Here is an 18688-nt window from a genome sequence, read left to right on the forward strand (position 1 = left end):
AACAGCAGCTCCACTTTAGTTGTTGTTGTTGTTTTTTTTAATACCTTTTACTGTAGAAACAATGGTACAATCAGTCACGGTAAAGAAAGAAGGTAGATTAGGACAGCTTTAAACTTCCTGCACAAACTTGCTTTGATACAGCTTCCATTTGAGGCTCAAACATTGATAGAAACAACAAACAGAGCATTTAAATCCTAATAAACCCCAAACTCTCACTAAGTCACTGTATCCAAGATACAAAATAATTATCATAAATGTTATTTTATCCCACCTATGAGAATAATAAGCATCTTGTGTGAAACCCCGGTGAGCCTGCCAAACAGGCTCCTAATGTTGATATTCATGTCAAGGTTCCAGGCGACTGGTGCTCATTTTTGCTCAAGGGAAGTGATACAAGACTAGTGGGAACTGCAACACCTACCTTCACAGAACTGCTCATCTAAGAAATGCAGCTTAATATGAATCAGATGCTCCCTCAGGTGTTCCTCCCCATCACAAAGAATCAACCGAGGAGGATTTCGATATCAGATTTATATGCTTTTGAGATGGCTTAGACCTTAAAGTGCTCAAAGGAGAAAGGCAACACCGGCAGAGAGATCAAGATGGCACATGGAACCCTACCAACTTAAATGAGGGGGGGAATAAAGCGTGTGTGGACAGTATCAGCGTCTCATCTTTCCTGCTCCTAATCATTTGAGTATGCAACCAGCTGCCCCAAAAGCTTGGGAGAGTTATGGGAAAATAAAATTTGGTCATAACATGAGTCCCTCTGCTCAGCATCAAGTGCCTAGGGCATGTATTTTCCCTTTTTAACTTTAGTGTGGATGGATCGAACAAACAACAAACTGATCATCTGCATATTTCAGGAAATAAAGAAATGGGCATCTTTTCTGTGTGCTTCAAAACCTTCAGTCTAGTCGGTTTTATTCATGTCTTAGACTGACCCGTCCTCCCAACTCCTTACTGAGAGAAAACAAAAAAGTTGAATTGCATTTGTGTTTCCCCTTTTCCTTCACTTCAAAGAGGCAATTCCCAAGACAAGGCCAACAGAAGAGTCTGGCTCTAGAGTAGAACCACAGAAAGGCTTGCTTTGAGAAATCAGCTGTTGGTTGAAAAAATAAAAAATAAATAAAAGCTCTTGCAGCTTTAATTCTTCTGGCCCAGGCCAGCAAGCAAAATGTAAATCTTAATATCTTTAAGCAGTTTAAACGCATCTAAAACATCCCTTCTTAAGAGAAAGAAAATACTGGACTTATCTAGATAAAGACTGATGTTTACAGAAGTGCTTCTCAACTGTTTTTGATTCAAAACCCACATTTTATAAGCGGCGAATCAACACTGTATCAGAATTGCTTATCATTTAAAAGTAAACAAATAAGCCCATAAAATTAAACACTAAAAATTGTAATTTCAGCGTGAGAGAATCTTAGGCTAGCAGACAGAACTGTACTGTCTGTACAGGACTATTTTCATGCCTTGCAAACTGAAAATATTTGGATTTCTGGTGTATTCTACATTGTTGCTGCAAATTCAGCTGATTTTTCACCAAGATAATCTTAACTAGCTAGCTGACATTAATGAGGCAAAAAGAATTCCAAAAAAAACTAAACAAACTGACAGGTTTGGATGCATCAGTAAGACTGTTGAAAATGACAAACCAATTGATAATGTTCTGCATTATTTTCCAGCCAAATCTGCTTATAGAGTTGCATTGTTTGAAAGAAAAAAGGAAGAAAACATTTAGTACAATTTCTTTTTGTAAAGAAAATAATAGTTTTGTGAAGAAAAACTTTTAAAAATGTAATGAAAAACAGAAATATTATTCTACCAGATCTGTATCATTAATAAAATAAGAACATGGCCACCAGACCCACCAGATGTTGCAAGTGGCATGTGATGTTCCAGAGAACACGATTGAGATGCCCTCTGAGAACAAGCCTTCCAATACTCAATCTACATGGCAACAGAACATCACAACATACAGTACGTCTTTCCACAGGTTTCGCTGACACTAAGCCAAGGCAGAAATATATACAGTACATCAGTACACACACATGCAGGGGCCCCCTGGAGCTTTTACCACTTCCTGGGAAAACAATAGAGAGAACGACAAGTCAACAAACCAGAATAATGTAAAGAGGAATGTGAAATCAAATGGAAGAGCGGGGTGAGTGATCCCTTGTCTCCAACTAGAGGCATTCTTTCCACTGATTCAGAGTTCAAAGAAGAACATGAGCTATAAAAACCTCATCAGCTCTAAACAAATGGAGAGCACAGACAGCTCAACATGCGAAAGAATAATAATCATCTCTCAGCATCACAGTCTAGATCTCTACAAGCCAAAGAGGTTGTACAATCTAAACATGTCGAGCTCTAAAAACAGACAACATCAGATACGATTTCTGGTGGTAAAACTGGGTACGATCCGTGATATCTGAGCATATAGCTACTGTGTGCAATGGGTGATCCTGAAGTGATCTCACAGACGTGAAAACCGGGGACAGCGGGTGGAGAGCAGGTGACCGAGTTGGAATTTGTAGAAATATTTTCTCTCGGCCTTCACTTTGATGTGAATGATCACCCTCTAAGATCGTGTCCTCCGCTCTTACTGGGTCAGGGTGGGGCTCCCGGGCGATTCTGTGTATGTGTGTGAGCGTTTCACGGGGGTCGCCACATGGAAAGGCCGAGCGGGGTTTTCCTGGAAGCACATCACGCCCATCTGCGTAACTGTAGCCTGGGCCGAGCGGGCGGTGTGTCTTATCACTCTGTTCAACGTCCACCTGAAACAATATTTGCACATGAGTGTTCAATTTAACATTTGGGTGACCCCTTCAGCATGGTTATGAAATGCTGCAATGTGGCCCAACAGGAGGATGCAACACATGATCAAAAGAAGAACTGTAAAGATAAGTAAATGGACTAAAGTGCCTTCAGAAACCTTCTTTTATAATCTTACTAAACACAAAAAGATCAAAACCTAGACCAAACTCTTAAACGGTGACATTTATCAACTGAAATCCCATGACACAGCAAAAAGATCAAGACTGTGATCAGTCGCACTGAAATTGAAGATCCCACCTCTTTTCCTCACAGACGTCTCCTTTAATTAGAGCTCCTAATGCAACACTTAGCTAATTGGCTACACCTGAACTATAAACGTATATGACATCAGCACGGCTATGAAAATGGGTGAGAACATCTATTAACACCAACAGAATTCTTGAATGAAACTTTACAACAGGGTAGTATGTCTGAATTCACAGTATTCATAAAACACTAGTCAACAAATCCCCAGATGACCTACTATTTCTGGCGAGATTCTGAAGTATGCATTCAGTGGATTCTTTACTATCCCATGAGGCCACGGGAGAGGATTTGTGAATGGCAGTGAAGTGATGCAACTGACGCTGGTAGGTCACATGACAATGATAACATGTTGAATGTAGTATGTCTGGATAACATTCACACTACACACATTCATACTACATACTTTTTTAATGGTTTGCACCTACTCAGAGTATGCAATTTCAGATGCAGCCAATGCCCCTAAGATTTTCAGCATATTCCAGTCTTTGGTGTCACATGATCCTTCATAAATATTTCTAATATTCTGATTTGGTGCTCAAGAAACAGATTTTATCATTATCAATGTTGAAAACAGTTTTGCTGCTTAATATTTTTTGTGGTAATCATGATATTTTTGTTTTCAGGACTCAACAGAAAGTAAAACATTTATTTACATTTACTTAAAATTTAAATATTTTGTTACATTATAAATGTCTTTACTGTCACATTCTATCAATGCATCTAATGCATCTTTAATAATGCATCCTTGCTAAATAAAATAATATAAATATATACATGTTACTGACCCAAAACTTTTGAACAGTATGAAGCATTGTGTGCGTAACTAAAGGAAAAAGGTAAGAATCAAAAGTTGCAGCTGCCATGGCTGTTATGAGCAATCAGATGTCAGTAGTACTAGAAGCACCAACTATTATATTACCCAGAAAACTTGGCAAAAAGTCTAAATCAATAATGAAGGTACACCAGGCACTGCATCGGGAAATTTAGCTTTTGTAACAGAATTTGACAAAGGTCAAAATAAATGTGAAGCATTGTGAAAAAAATTATGTACAACAATTACAGACATTCCCATAATGTCTGTACAAGACAAGATTAGACTTCTCAGAGGACCACTGAAAAAAATAAGTAATTTGCTCTACAATATTTAAAATATTACAATCATATTGCAAGTCTGTGAAAGACAAAATTACCTGGCCTTCTTAGGGAAAAGTAGTCCTGTCCGAATTAGAAGAACAGCAATTAGACTGAATTATAGTTGAATAACCATTTTTATACGTACAATTTTACAGAGTTTCGGTACAAAACTATCCATGAATTATATACAGGTATGGTACAGTAATATAGCAATCATGAGCTTTAAGGATGCCCCAGGAGCAAACAGGCAAGTGTGGTGTCAATGAGGTCAAGGAAACACATTCCTCCTGTTTGGTTCCAGCAGATTAACGATGTGGGGAAGGCTTCTGAAAACCAGACTTATGTGCTGTTCTGCAGCTCTAAAGGTTTTGAACCAGAGCTAGGCCTGTCATTGAATCCAGACCTCCACATCTCTCTCTCCTAATAAATCCATCCAGCTTGTGTGATTATGAATGTGCGTGCATTAAAACTGACTCACCTGCACAGCACACTGGTGCCTGCAAGGCCTTAATGACGAAATATAAAATGCCATTTACAGTGGAAGAACAATCAAACTTCCTCTGCCAGGCAAATATGCATTTAATTATAATATAATAGCAGCCAAAAAAAATTATGATTGATTCAATGGAGAAAAGCATCATTAACCCTGAGCACATGTCCTGCCATTTGATCTGCTCTTGGGCCTTGAAACGAAAACATTGAGAGGAAAAGGCAGGGTGATCCTCTAAAACGATTTAGTAATTCCTGAAGTAAAGTTTGGTCAGGCGGCATGTATAGCCTGGGTTCACAGAGGCTGTGTCTGTATGTGTGTGTGAGTCTGCCTGACCAGATTGCGGTTGAGAAACAGTCCCATGAATCCCATACTGATCAAGCTCTCCTTCCCCAATCCCTAATTAAATACAGAGCCCTGTGGTGGGACAGCAGCAGAGGAACACCGCTGACCCCGGACGAAAGACATGGGTGTGTGTGGTGAGATAGAGTCATACTGAATGTATAAACATCCATTTCGGGCCAAAGACGGGTGTGTTAAAGCTGTGTAGATTTGTGTACTCGAGAGTTTGAGTGTGAAAGCACGGGAGAAAGGTCTGCGGAAAGTGTCCGGCTGTCCAGGGGCTTTTCTGTACAGCGAGACGCAGGCTTAGGAGGTGGATTTGCACAGCAACTGCAACATGACAAAGCATCAAGGGCTAATTCTAGAACAAGGAGACAGACAGACTGACAGACAGACAGGCAGTCAAAAGAGCCCAAGGAATTCAACAGCTCCTGCTCCCAGGTCTCCATTTCCCATGCTGGTAATCCTGCCTAGTCCCTCTCACATGTTGCAGGGCAGGTAACTGCTGCTAATGCCGCCACATGCTTTATATTTAAAGGCTACGGGGCATGAGGGGCAGAAACAGAACACTCCTATTGCAAACTGTTGGAGAGGGGGCACAGACAACACTATAAAAAAGACAACAAATAAATAAATTAAAAAGTAAAAAAACAAATAAAAACAATAGAATCAAAATTATCAGTTTTAAATGCTACAAGTGAATTTAAACCTCACAATATCATATTATATAGTATGAACAATATCATTAATTTTGAGATTTGCTAAAGATTACAATTAACAGTGTTTTTTTTTTCTAGAAAATCTACATTTATCTTCATTTATGCTTACCAAAGGCTGCATTATTTCATCAAAAATGTATTAAAACAGTAATATTATGAAACTATATCAGCAATTAAAATAACTTCTATTTTAATGTATTTTAAAACGTAATTTATTGCTGTGATGGCAAAGCTGAATTTTCAGCATCATTAGTCCAGTCTTCAATTTCACACAATGCTTAAGAAATAATTCTACTATACTGATTTGGTGCTCAAGAAACATTTCTTATTAGTATCAATACTGAAAACAGTTGTGCTGCTTGCTTTTTTTTTGGAATATATATATATATATATATAAATATAAATAAATATTTGGTAAATATAAAGCTCAAAATAATACAATTTATTTGAAACAGATTTTTTGTAACTATGTAAAAGTCCTTACTGTCACATTTGGTCAATTCTATGCATCCTTGTTTAATAAAATAATTATTAAATTAAAAAATGACCCAAAACATTTACATAATATGGACACAAACACAATATGGATTGAAACATTAGATATTAACAAAAAAAGTCAAATCAAAACACAGGTCAATTTGTCAAACCTTAAATTAGTTGACAGCACCATCAAATTCAAAGTGCATATGAACGCAACTATTTATCACTCTATAACAGCAGCTCATTCTGCTGCTGTGTGAACGCAGAAGTGGATGGAGTGCCGCAGCCGGTCCCACATCCCTCCACTCACTGAGTGAGATTTCACTCCCACTGTGCCCTTGTAAACACATTCTCCAGTGGTAAGGCTATCTGCTGCAGTGCACTTGCGCTGGCTTTGGGGCTGGGTCACAGGCAGCCAGCACTGCTTTAAGCCCTCCTCACAGGGCCTGCCAAGAGGAGTCAGCCTGGTACACTGCAGCACTTGCAAAGCCCTCTCCCACGGCTATTAGTGACCATTCATCTGGGGAGCCTGGGAAAATGCCTCTGAACCCGGCGGACTATCAGGGGGAACAGCCTGCCAGGTGTTCCCTCCCCCTCTGCCACACCAGCACTGTAAACCCTGGCACCTGTGGGAAAGAGGAAGGGGCTCGGCAAGGAGGAGGGGTATGAAGAAACTGCCCACCTCATTTCTCCTCCCACTTATCCATTAAGACTCATCAGATAAAAAAACACACTGATGTGGGGAAACGTGCATATAGGTAGTAAATCTCTGAGTTACCTAAAAACGGGTAAAAGCACAATTAGCTGTTCATGGTGCACTGTAATTGTAATTGCCTCAGTGTGGCTGTTGATGGAGGGCTTCTTGGTTTACAGTGCAGGGTTTAGTATGTGAGACACTACAGTAAAAGAGCATTAGGCTACTACAATATTACAACCCGGTAAAACAAATGACCTGTATAAAACTAAGAACTAATGAGAAACGACCTTCACCCTCACTAGTTACCCTAGTTTAATTTTCACTACAATATAACTGAATTAATTACAACAAATTATATATATATAGCTTCTTATTGGATCTCTCCAAAGCTGCATTTATTTGATCAAGAATTTAGTAAAATGTTTTTTGTTAAATATTATTACAATTTAAAATAACTCTTTTGTATTTTAATATGTTGAAAATTAGTTCTAGGTTTACTTACTGAAAATAACGTCATGTTTTCACCAGTTTCTCTAGCTGATATAAAAGGAGGAAGAGTGCATATTGCATGATGACAGTAGTTTAACAGTTGAACAGTTGAAGATGTACTGTAAACAAAACAAATAGCACCAGGATTTGTACTAGGGTCCTGGCATGCTACATTGCAATGTTGTTGATAAATGCCAGTGAGGCTTTAATGCGTAACCACGGAGTCGTATTGCAAATGATAATTGAGTTCTCGGTGTCTCAATGTTTAGTCAATCAAAATCATTGCTAGTGCCCAAATTCGATACACCGATTCACGCACAATCGATTTCACACAAATTACTTGCATTCCAAACTGAAAAAATGCCAAGTGAGTCATTCATTAAGTTCTCAAAATGTGTGTACGTTCATTTGAAACTGGGTCGCTTTCATGAACTCTATTGCCAGATTGATCTTTTAATTCATGGGTTTTCTCAGTAAAAGTACTCCTGGAAAAATGAGGTGAGAGTAAGTTAAGAAAAGAAAACAAGCTTCTTTTATCATGCTGTAACTCTTGCAATGAAAGACACAGAGTTGATTTAGTTTCATCTTTAAAAAAAATTATTTGGCAGAAACTTTGAGCAAAAATCTAATTAGCTCATGTTCTCCGTTTAAACCTAATAACTCTATTTTGGAATTGCAGCATCAGAGATAGGTTAAAGCACTTGTAACGTAGCAACAAACAGACTCTTTGGGTGTCAGACAGGGTCATAAAGGGGCTGCAGGGTATTCTTTCTTGAAAAAAGGGAGTAACCAGGAAGGAGTGTTAACAGTATATGTCCATCTCACTCCAAATATCATTATTTCTTAAAAAGGAGAAACCTTGTTTTTGCCCTTTTCAGGGCAGATATGCTTCTACACATGTCTACATAAAACAACGCAAGTCGCTGTCTTCCAGCAGAAAACATTTCCTTGGTTAGTGTGCCAAGAGTCCAGCTCGTGCTAGCACCAAGCCAAGACATTTGGTGGGAAAAGTTCCCCCTTTCCCGCCCTCTCTAAAGCATAAATAAATCAACTCAATATGAGCTAATGGGGAAGCATGAGGTAGCCAGTCAGGGTGAAGCTACGAGGGCTGACATTTAGAAAATGGCCTTTGCAGCTGAGAGCCAAGCAGACTGCTCAGGAAATGTGTCAGCATGTGACACGCTCGCTGGATGTGATAAATGTGACATGCACACATAAACCGCCACACACGGGTTGACAATAGACACATCTATGCTGGGAATGAACACAAAACACCATGCTTGATGCATGCATGCCGAAACCATGTAGATTTAAGTAGGCCGACACTTACAAGAGTGGGAAAAAAGTCTCTGGTGTATGAGTGCGTTCACACAAAAAATCTGGAGAGAGTTAATAGCTGTTCATAGCCGACAGCTGGAGTGGTCACATGTTCTGTGACTGGGAAATCGCAGAACTCTTTGGGTACATTCCAATCGGCTGAAAGTGTGCTGCAAAGTGGACTTTACAAGGTATTCAGTCAATTTAATTGGAATTACAAATCGCATGGAGCATATATGCTAAGTCCGACTGCGAAAATTAACCAAATCATATGTACTACTATAATATAAAATGTCACACAAATGTTTCATCAAATTCAGGGGTTGATTATGACAAAGTATATATTTAATATAACAAGATGCTTCAAGAGGCCTACCTGCAAAGCTACCTGAAAACTATGCACAAGTGCTCCTAGGGCAAAAGCTACTTTAAATGCAAAGGTCTGATTTAATTTAAATAATATTAGCTAATTGATAAAGAAAATCAATTTATGGCATTATTTTTGACAGTATCCTTATTTTACAAGTGCCTAAAAGTTGTAACAGTACTATAGCTTTGCAGGTAGGTTTCTTGAAGCATCTTGGAGATGTTGCCACAGTTCTTCTGGATTTAGCCTGTCTCAATTTGTTCTGTTTCTTCATATCATTCCAGACAGACTGGATGATGATGAGATCGGATCTCTGTGTGGAGCGCCAGCTGTTGTCAGACTCCCTGTGCAAAAAAAATCTCACTGGATTATTACAGTTAATGGCAAAATGAATGTTTGGAAATGTTAACTGATATTTCCTACTGACACACTACAGCAAAAGATGGAAAACTGAATTACAACTAATTTTAGCAGGTGAAAATACTACTGTTCTAATAATTTTGGCCACTACTTAATAAAATAATAAAATAAATACTTTATTAATAAAGATGGTTTTTCTTAAGAAAAGTTTATAGTTTATATATAGTATGAATATTTTAGTTATATACTCTACCAGTCAAAAGTTTGAAAAAAGATGTTTGTTTTTATTATTGCAATTTGAAAACTATTTTCTATTTTTATATATTTTAAAATAATAAAGTAATTTATTCTTGTGATGGCAAAGCTGACTTTTCCTCAGCCATTACTCCAGTCTTTAATGTCATATATAGACAAAAATGGGAGATACTGCATCTGCTGGGTGATCACTCTTACATGTGTATATCAGCCAGTTAGTGTTTGACCTCTATAGGGCTGTAACGTCCCAGTCGATTAGTCGATTAATTGGTCGATATGGTCTGGTTCGACCAAAAATCTGATTGGTCGATTTTTTGCCGCGCTCATTTCATCAGGTGGAAAGCACTAATTGCTAATGGGGGTGTTTTCAGAGCACCCCTGTTTCACAGGTAACAGTCTGTTTTCAGAACACCCCCATTGTTTTCACTTTTTTTGGATTAGCCCAACCCACTGGAGAAGAGAGACAGATAAGTAGGCTTTAGAAGGTTTGATGCTGAATATTATTTATTTAATAATAAGCTAGTGTAAAAACAAGAAGCTGTCTCCTTCCAAAGAACCAGTGTTAATTTCGTTAACGAAGAGGACGACGAAAAATATTCGTTAACGAACCTTTTTTCTGTGACTAAGACGAGAAGTTGACGAGATAAAATTAATATCTGATGATAAAAACTATGACGAAATGTATGCGCGTCTTCGTTAACGAGACGAGACGGGACTAAAATGTTATTTGAGGACTACCGGACATTCAAAATACATCCTATAGGCTAAGTTGACTGTCTTGTCTTTTAAAATGTGCGTCCCTGTCACTGGATCGCAATCAGATGAGGGGCGTTTGTATATCTCACAGTATGGCAGCCGCAGTGGGCGGATACGCTACCAAAACGCAAACTAGCGATCTGAAACAATGGCCTCAGCAACTGAATGGTTATAGGGATAGGGTGACCAGACATCCCGTTTTTCCCAGGAGTCACAATTCGTTGTTGATTAACAAAGTTAGTGAAGGCGCGATAGGCGGAATCACTCTGATAGAAGTGCTCCACTTTCTCAGTTCTCACACAGCGCGCGATCAGTTCTCAGTTCTCACAATATTGCGCAATTGCGCTGTGCCCACTGTTTGTGTTAGTTTTGAGCCTAAGATGCTTTATTTTTCAGTTATGCACTTTATTTGGTTTCTGCTCTTGTTTGTTTAATAAATATTCTTTTTTTATTAAAGTGGACGCGCCTTTTGTGTTTATTAAGAGTAAAAGCTTTAAGTCTATTCGTGTCTCAGCCGCGAAGCTGAGCTCTTATCTTCAGCCTCGCTCTGTGCGAGCTGCGCAGAGCGGCTGAAATGATAGTGTCTGACAGTTATACTTATAACATATGACAAAAATAATTTTCTAAATTATGTTGCACATTCCTCAAAAGTTCTTGTGATATCACTAGTTGACAACATAGTACTGTTTTCAGAAATCACAGGCTATGATATTGCGCAGGTGCACGTGATGCACCGCTGTCAGAGACGACAGACTCGTGTGTCAGACTCATTTCAGTGCAAAATAATTAGGTCAAAAACGATTTAATATACTGCAAATAGCCTATTAGTTTTTTATGTTTATTTATAATTAATTTAGGCAGACAACAAGGCTACCAAGTACTGAGCACAGTGCGTATCTAATTAATGTAACGTACGTTTTTTTCTCTCCACAACGTCATTTTTAGTCGATTTTTAGTCGAAAGTTTCAGGACTTCAGTCGACCAAGATTTTCTTTGGTTGATTACAGCCCTAGACCTCTACACTGAGCATGTGACCCTTGCATGTATTTCCCAGTCACAGTCCAGCTCTATTTCCTGCCGAAGGCCTAAAAATACTTTAAACTTCTATGTTTGTGGACACAAGTGAAGGAGACAGACTGTCCATGCACACACCCTGTGAGTGCGTTTCATCATTTGTTATGCTTATCTGCCAGAGATAATGAGTCAGTCTTTCTGATATATTAGAAAATAACCCTGTTCTCACCTGGCCCAAGGGCGAGACATTGCATTTCCCACAGCCATTATATACACAGTGAGAAGTGATTCATGATGTGCTCGTCAGATTAAATAATGACATATCTGAAATCGATCTCTAATGAGAGGTGCTGGACACATACACCGTATCATAGGTGAAAGTTGAGCTAAGTCAATCTTTATCTGGGAAACCAGCTACTGACAGATCCTAAAAACCCCAATATCCAGTGCCAGACTATAAACAATCCACCTCATTGCTTTTTTTAATCTTGTTTTTGACTTTTATCCCAGCAGCGAAAGCATAGGAGTAAAACAAGCAAAACTGCATGTAATATTACCATTAAAACAATAAGAACAGAGAGAGATGAACACCTCTGCAGTGCTGCAGCCGTGCCTTGATGTGCCGTGAGAGGGGCAGCAACATCTAAAGAAGAGAAATTTCTTTTTATGAGCTTAACTGCCCTGTAATCTACCTCTCTCAGCGGGACCTGGCTCATGCAGTGTGTCAGCCTTTTGCAGGCTTTAAGTACTACCTGTGCAAAAAGAACCACCTCCTTTAAGGCCCCAGTACATCTCAAGCGAAATCGAAGTATGACGGGCATGATATCATTTCGAACTAAATCTGGCCAGCTCATAAGAATTATGTTTTGGGAATCAGGTTACACTGGTCGTGCTGTATTTTTTTTGTGCTGCGTTTCAACATTCTTGGTCAACATAGTTAAAACACATTATAGGTAAAACACAATAAGAGAAGGAAAAAAAAACAGAGGTGGCTTGCATATATGCTGAGGAAAAGCCAAGTCAAACACATTCACCACATCTCTGTGGGGGCGGTGGAGACACTCCTGGGGAGTGCTACCTAGTCTCAACTAGTTTTTATTCTTGCTGGAATGCAGGTATAGCCTCAATTTCTCCACTTTGTTTTGAAATCTTTCCCTTCCTGCTGTGGGACAACCATGTACAGAGTGCTCGAGCTGTGAAGCAGTGTGACATGTCTCGTATTTATGAAGGAGGGATCGTTTCTAAGTAGGCGTGAGGGAAAGACACAGGTCTTCACTTGTAGCTTGATCATGGGTAATTATATATTTCAATAGCCTATAGCAAATTTTTAAATATGCAGGTGTAACATATTTCCATCTTGACACGTACATTCGGTATTGTATTGAAAGTGTACAGTGGTATTTGTGGTTCAAATGGGTACAACATAAATCAGTAAAGTTAAACATTAGTAGACATTGATGAACCTAAGGGATGGGTATGAACGTCATCTTCTTCTGAACACATCCCAATGGCATAAACAAAATTATGCAGTTAAATATCTAACATTGGCATAAACAGCAACAACTCTAGAAAAGAAATGCTGCCTATGTGTGAGGTTACTAACCCTGGTGAGAAATAGTACGTGAGATGAGTAGTAGTGTCCGAATTCCTAGCATTCATAAAACAGTAGCTGAAGACTACTCAGATGACCTATTACTTCTGGCTAGATTCTAAAGTGTGCATCTGATTAGCACTCTAAAATTCCCCATGAGGTTTTGGGAGAGAAATAGTCAATGAAGTGACACGGTCACTTCCACCACTGGTATTGTGACCGTGACAATATGGTGGATGCAGTATGTCAGAATTTCATTCATATTACCCATATTCATACAATACAGAACACGCTTTTTTTTTTTAACAGTCTCAAAGTAAGTTTCAAATCCATGTTCGTACTGCTAGACAGTATGCAGAGCCCATGTGTGCTATACCTTCAAGACAGAGCGGGGCGGTCAGGGTGAGATCCTTCCTTGGTTTGGGCTGGATCTTCTGGTATCTGGCCTCTTGAAACTGCCTGACCCTCAGCTCCAATGCATCTCTAATCAGAGAGCCGACTTCCTGTGCATACAAACACAAGAGTTTGCACATGTATTTGCAATCTTGAAAACAAAGACAAACCTCCCAAGGTGACATTAGTCCTAAACTTTTTATATGGAGCTCAAATTTAACTAGACGTTCTGCATGTAGAGTTAAACCTGGGAGGGAAAATCATTCAAAGCTGCGTGAGCCAATGAAAACATATATCTTATAAAAGCAGAAGGAGGATGGGGGGATCCCCAAGAGTAGATCCAAATTCCAAATTCCTACAGTATCAGTCTATTGAAGGACATACACAAACAAACAGAAACACAACCTCATTCCCGTACCTTCCTGTGCTCTGGAGAGAACCAGCTAGCATTGTCTTGGTCGCCTAAGGGCAGTATGTGAAGATCCACCAGCACGGCAAAATTCCCACACTTTGAGAGAGAAAGAAAGAGAGATGGGGGGCTTAAACACAACAAAAAGAAGTCATCACTGAGCTGATTGAATGACACCTTCAAATCCATAGCTGAAGGCAAGTCACTCCATCCCCTTCCTCTTGTCTTTGTGCATCTGCTTCCCCCGTCTCTGCACACCAGTTTTACAAGCTTTGTAAACGCACCTCATTAGCATTATGTCAGTAACCAGATACACTTGATCTCAAAGACGGTGGTGTTAAAACCAAAGCCGTGCGGAGGACTGACACAGCAAAGGATTTGCAGCTTAAGGATATGCCTTAATAAAGGATGCCCTCGCTAACCTGTTAGTTTATGGAAATTTGACGAGAAGAGGGCCAGATTCGGGGAGCCTGCAGAACTTCATGTGAAGAGTGGGATTCTTGGAGCACTGCGTCAGCATGTCAGGGACAATAAGTCACAGCAGAGTAGGACAGCCAGAGCCGTCGCGGCCATTTAGGCAATCGTTACATCTCCGCTCCACACCGGCCTGATTATGTTTTACACATGAGCACAAGACCAAACCTGTCACTGTGCTTCGGTCCACTCACACAGGCCTTTCCAGGACCACCCGCAAGAGGCCGAAGAGGAGCCGGCGTTGAAGCATGTCAACACCTGAGCTCAAAGCAAATGTGGACGCAAACTTGATTAACGCTAGGAGGAACGAACTGATGACGTCAGAGGGGAGCAGCCAAGAAGAAATTCTGCTTTTCCAGACACAGTCCAGAACACATTCTAGAGCACTTCCAGAGTGCCTGATAAAACCCCGATAGAACACAAGCGAGTGAGTGTGTATTTTAGTGGGCCCTGGAGAAGTCCTAAAGTGGCCCGGGCCAGGCAGTAATGTTCTGGGTTCTCTGAGGCCAGCTGGGAAGAGATGATGTGAGAGTGAATTAGAAGGGTGTGTTGGGTAAAGCCCATTGTTCAGCACCGCTCTCTGGCTACACTCATTTTCTCTCTCTTTACATCTCTGTCTCTTTCTCGCTCATCCCATAAGCAATGATTTATGCCTCCCCATACCGGAGGAATCTACAGCGACTGAGTAAATAAAACGTCTCCAGCATTCTCGTTTGGCTTCTAACCTCTGAATTCATATCCAGTCAAGCAGGATTACGGCACGTTATTAGCACACAGACAGGCCAAATCGTGCTGCCAAATAGCTTTGTTTTTGACATGAAAGCATATTTTCTTCTAATTGCTGCTTTGTGTACATGAGGGTTAGCTTGGTGGCAGCCCTGCTGAATTTGAGGGACAGGCTGCCCCCTTGTGTTAGACTATGGAAGTCTTTTTTTAAGGATAAGTGCCTATATACAGGTGGTGACGCATGAGACAGCTCTGTTGGGATCTGTGTCAAGGTCGTTTTTATTTCATTAAGATCATTACAGATAAATTCATTCCATCATCCATGATAAATCTCATCCGATGAGGCGTTTGAAGCCAAGAAAGAGTTAATCCTTTGTAGACAAGTGGAGACAAGAGCTAAAAGAAGAAACAGAGGCATCCTTATGCATGTGTGTATGTGGAGGACAGCAGATCCTTTAGAAAACACTGGGCGGCTTTCTGTACACGTCTTTGTGCTGTGGCCATTCTGCGACTGGCCAGTGGTTTCGGCTGACTGCATTCCACAATTACCGTGGCGTGGGAAAGCAATGGAGGGGATGGACGGGAACTGTCAATCAGGCGGTAAAAAGGAGCTCGGATTCGATGATCCCATGATGTGTCTTTGTATGCTGCCTCTGGAACCACCACGTTATTGCATGCTGTTCTGTTTTCTCCACTTTCTTTTCGAAATCTGAAATATGCCATTACAGAAGACTGTAGGAATGTTCCCAGTGTTAGAAAGGTATGTTCGCTTGGCTTTTCCAGGCCCTGTGCGACTATGGGACAGGGAGAAGCAGTAAACTGGATTTGCCTAATATGGTGTCTGTCTTTAAATGTGCAGTTAACATGAGTTAATTCAGCTGACGAGGGCTGCTTCATGAAAAATTTGTGCAATTGGTGTTAAGTGTGTTATTTTGTTGTGCCAACTTGTATGCATTTCTTCTTTCTACAGAGCACAACATGTATTTATTGTCCATAGAGTAAATATTTGGGGTCTGATGTTGCTTTGGACCTCCTGACTTTTGTTGCATGAGCAATGAAATACAGTTAAAAAAAAAGTAAGTGAGCACATGGTGACAGTTTGATTGGATGGAAGAGTCAGGCCTAAGCTTTTGTACATTTAACAACTACCCTGTTAGTTAGTAAGTTAAACAATGTTGCATTACCAAGCTGCAATAAAAAAGATCTACAGATTTGGATTCATATATGTTGTGTGAGATTTGTTGAGTCTCAAAATAGTTTCATTGCAAAACTTCAAACAACAAATACTATAGCCATCCAAAGTCTATTATTATGCCAGTAAACAATAAAATCCTTGGCTGTATTTGCAGAGATTGGTATTAAAAGATAGCAAGTTTTGCAATGGTCACTTTTGCAAGTCTAACAGAAATTCCTTTCAGGGAAAAAAAATAAAAATCAGAAAACAGCTGAACCAAAAGGTGATCTCTGACCTTAGCCGCTACACAACCTCTGTTAAGCAGTTCCTCGGTGGATACATGAAATTTCTCAGAAATGTAATCTAGGTCTGTTTGCTGAGTTTCTTTTGTTTGCAGAGTTACTTTTTCATCCGCTGGTTTATTTTTCATCCATGTGTGATTTATTAGTCTGCTTATGTTAAACACCTGCAATGGTTTTAACAAATCCTTCACTGTTGTGCAATTAAAGTCTTGACAGCTCTTTGTCAAATTCTAGAGAAAGAGTGATACTGTCTTCAGGAAACCCTTTGCAGATAGGATCATACAAGGTTTTCTTAGTCTTCACCATTTAAATTATTGTCTATAGGGCTTGAGGCAAAGAACTGCTTCTTTCTTTTTCTATATCCTTTTGTTTGTTGATCCTCGTTGAATACACCTGAGGTTTCCTGTGGGTCAATAACCTCCTGATTAAGCTTGTTCTTACCTTTCACTCTTTATCATATCAGCACGGCCTGCCAAAAACACACTACAAAGGCCCTGAAACCAAACAAACAATAAAACAGAACCGTACCAAATCAGTCCCCGCTGCTCTGACCAAAGTTCACGGCTAAGCCATGCTATTTTCTACTCACAATCGCTGAGAAAACACACGAGGCAAACCGGGTCGCTTTCGGCTTTTTGGATTCCTGGCTCTGCTCTAAATCACTTGCAGTTCCCAAGATGCTCCCCTGTTACTTTCTCTTATCAGTTTCACCCTCCCTAACTGTGCTTTCTCCTGCACTCACTCTCTGATTAGTGTCGGGCAATCGGCCCAGGAGCGTTTGTGCAGCAGTTGCCTGTTCGTCACCACACCTCCCTGCCCTTTTACCACTGCTATCGCTGCTGTGAGAACCAGACCCCCTTTCTCTGCACTTAGCTCCGGGCTAACATTAACCAGCCACAGATGTTTATGCGGGGAGTGAGACAGAGAGAGAGAGAGAGAGAGAGAATAAGAGACCTCTGTCTGCAGCAGAAGCAGTCTCACTCAATAAAACTCCCCCCTTCGTCTAGCTCCGTCTTTGTCTTTGTAAGAACGTCGCAGGTGGACGAACAGTCTCCGGAGCCTGAGGGAATTCTTTAGATCTATGGGTGTTGCCTGTTAAAAATTTAAATCTTTGGTCTTGACTTGCTGATTTTGTATGGCGTGAGTCACTTGGCGTTCCCTCAAGAGGGTCAACATTAGCGCTGTCAGTCTTAAACAGCAAGAGAGCTATAACTTATAATAAGACACAAACAAGTTTAACTAGATTTTTACATGCAAAACTCAGCGCTATGATATTAGTGTGATTTGGGCGGTTGCCAGGATGTTGCTATGGGGTTGCTAAGGTGTTCTGTGATGGTTTCTTTACATATGACTCAAGTCCCTCCTTCAATAAAGGTCTATGGCATTTGTCTTCGAAAACAGTACACCTCACTTTAGTGAGCCAAATTAAACTTACATCCATGTAAGACAAACTTAGCAACTTAACTGAAATACAAAAAATGTGACCGAAAACGTAAGATTTGCAACAACAAATAAAAAAATTACACTGCAAAAAAATGTTCATTTAAAATTTATTGAAAAAAAAAAATAGGGTGCTCAGGGTCAAAACGTCATTGGGGTAACGACATATAACATTAAAATAATGCAATAAACATTAACTAAATAACCTAAATATCATGCAACACAAAACACCCTCATATACAATACTAATACTAAAAATAAATAAAATTATTTATATAAATCATAGTCATATGTAATGTCTCACGCAAAGACTTCTGCCACACAGGGATTGTCCTTTTACTGTTTTTCACTCTTTGGTTATCATTATTAAATGATATGGTTATAATTTTTTATTTGTGAAATCCATAAATTTGACAGTATTTTTGTACAGTGATATAGAAAAATATTCTATAAAAGGTATGTGGTTTTGTTAAATATCATCTCATGAGGTGGTATTCTTTAATTACATCTTTAGTGTGTGTCCTGGTGTTTGCTGCAAGAGTTGTGATGTCTGGTTTATGAACAAATGATTTTTAATTAACTGTTTACACAGATCCCCAAAATATTCAGACTTTATTATCAATTTGAATCAAACTCACTCAGCCTTAAATCAATCAAAGGCATTACTTGAAA

General features: G+C 39.6%; 1 protein-coding gene across 2 annotated transcripts in view; it reads right to left on the reverse strand.

The window, feature by feature from the left end:
* slx4ip (SLX4 interacting protein) overlaps positions 1–18688 on the reverse strand; it is a 37196-nt gene that overhangs the window by 14285 nt on the left and 4223 nt on the right. For both annotated transcript variants that reach the window (XM_079437035.1, XM_079437036.1), the window contains exons 3-4: positions 13910–13999; positions 13475–13601 (exon numbers count right to left, since the gene is read on the reverse strand). In XM_079437035.1, the coding sequence (XP_079293161.1) occupies positions 13475–13601; positions 13910–13999 (217 nt within the window). The remainder of the gene's footprint in view (positions 1–13474; positions 13602–13909; positions 14000–18688) is intronic.

This window comes from Barbus barbus, assembly GCF_936440315.1.
Source record: "Barbus barbus genome assembly, chromosome: 16".
Lineage (NCBI taxonomy): Eukaryota > Metazoa > Chordata > Actinopteri > Cypriniformes > Cyprinidae > Barbus > Barbus barbus.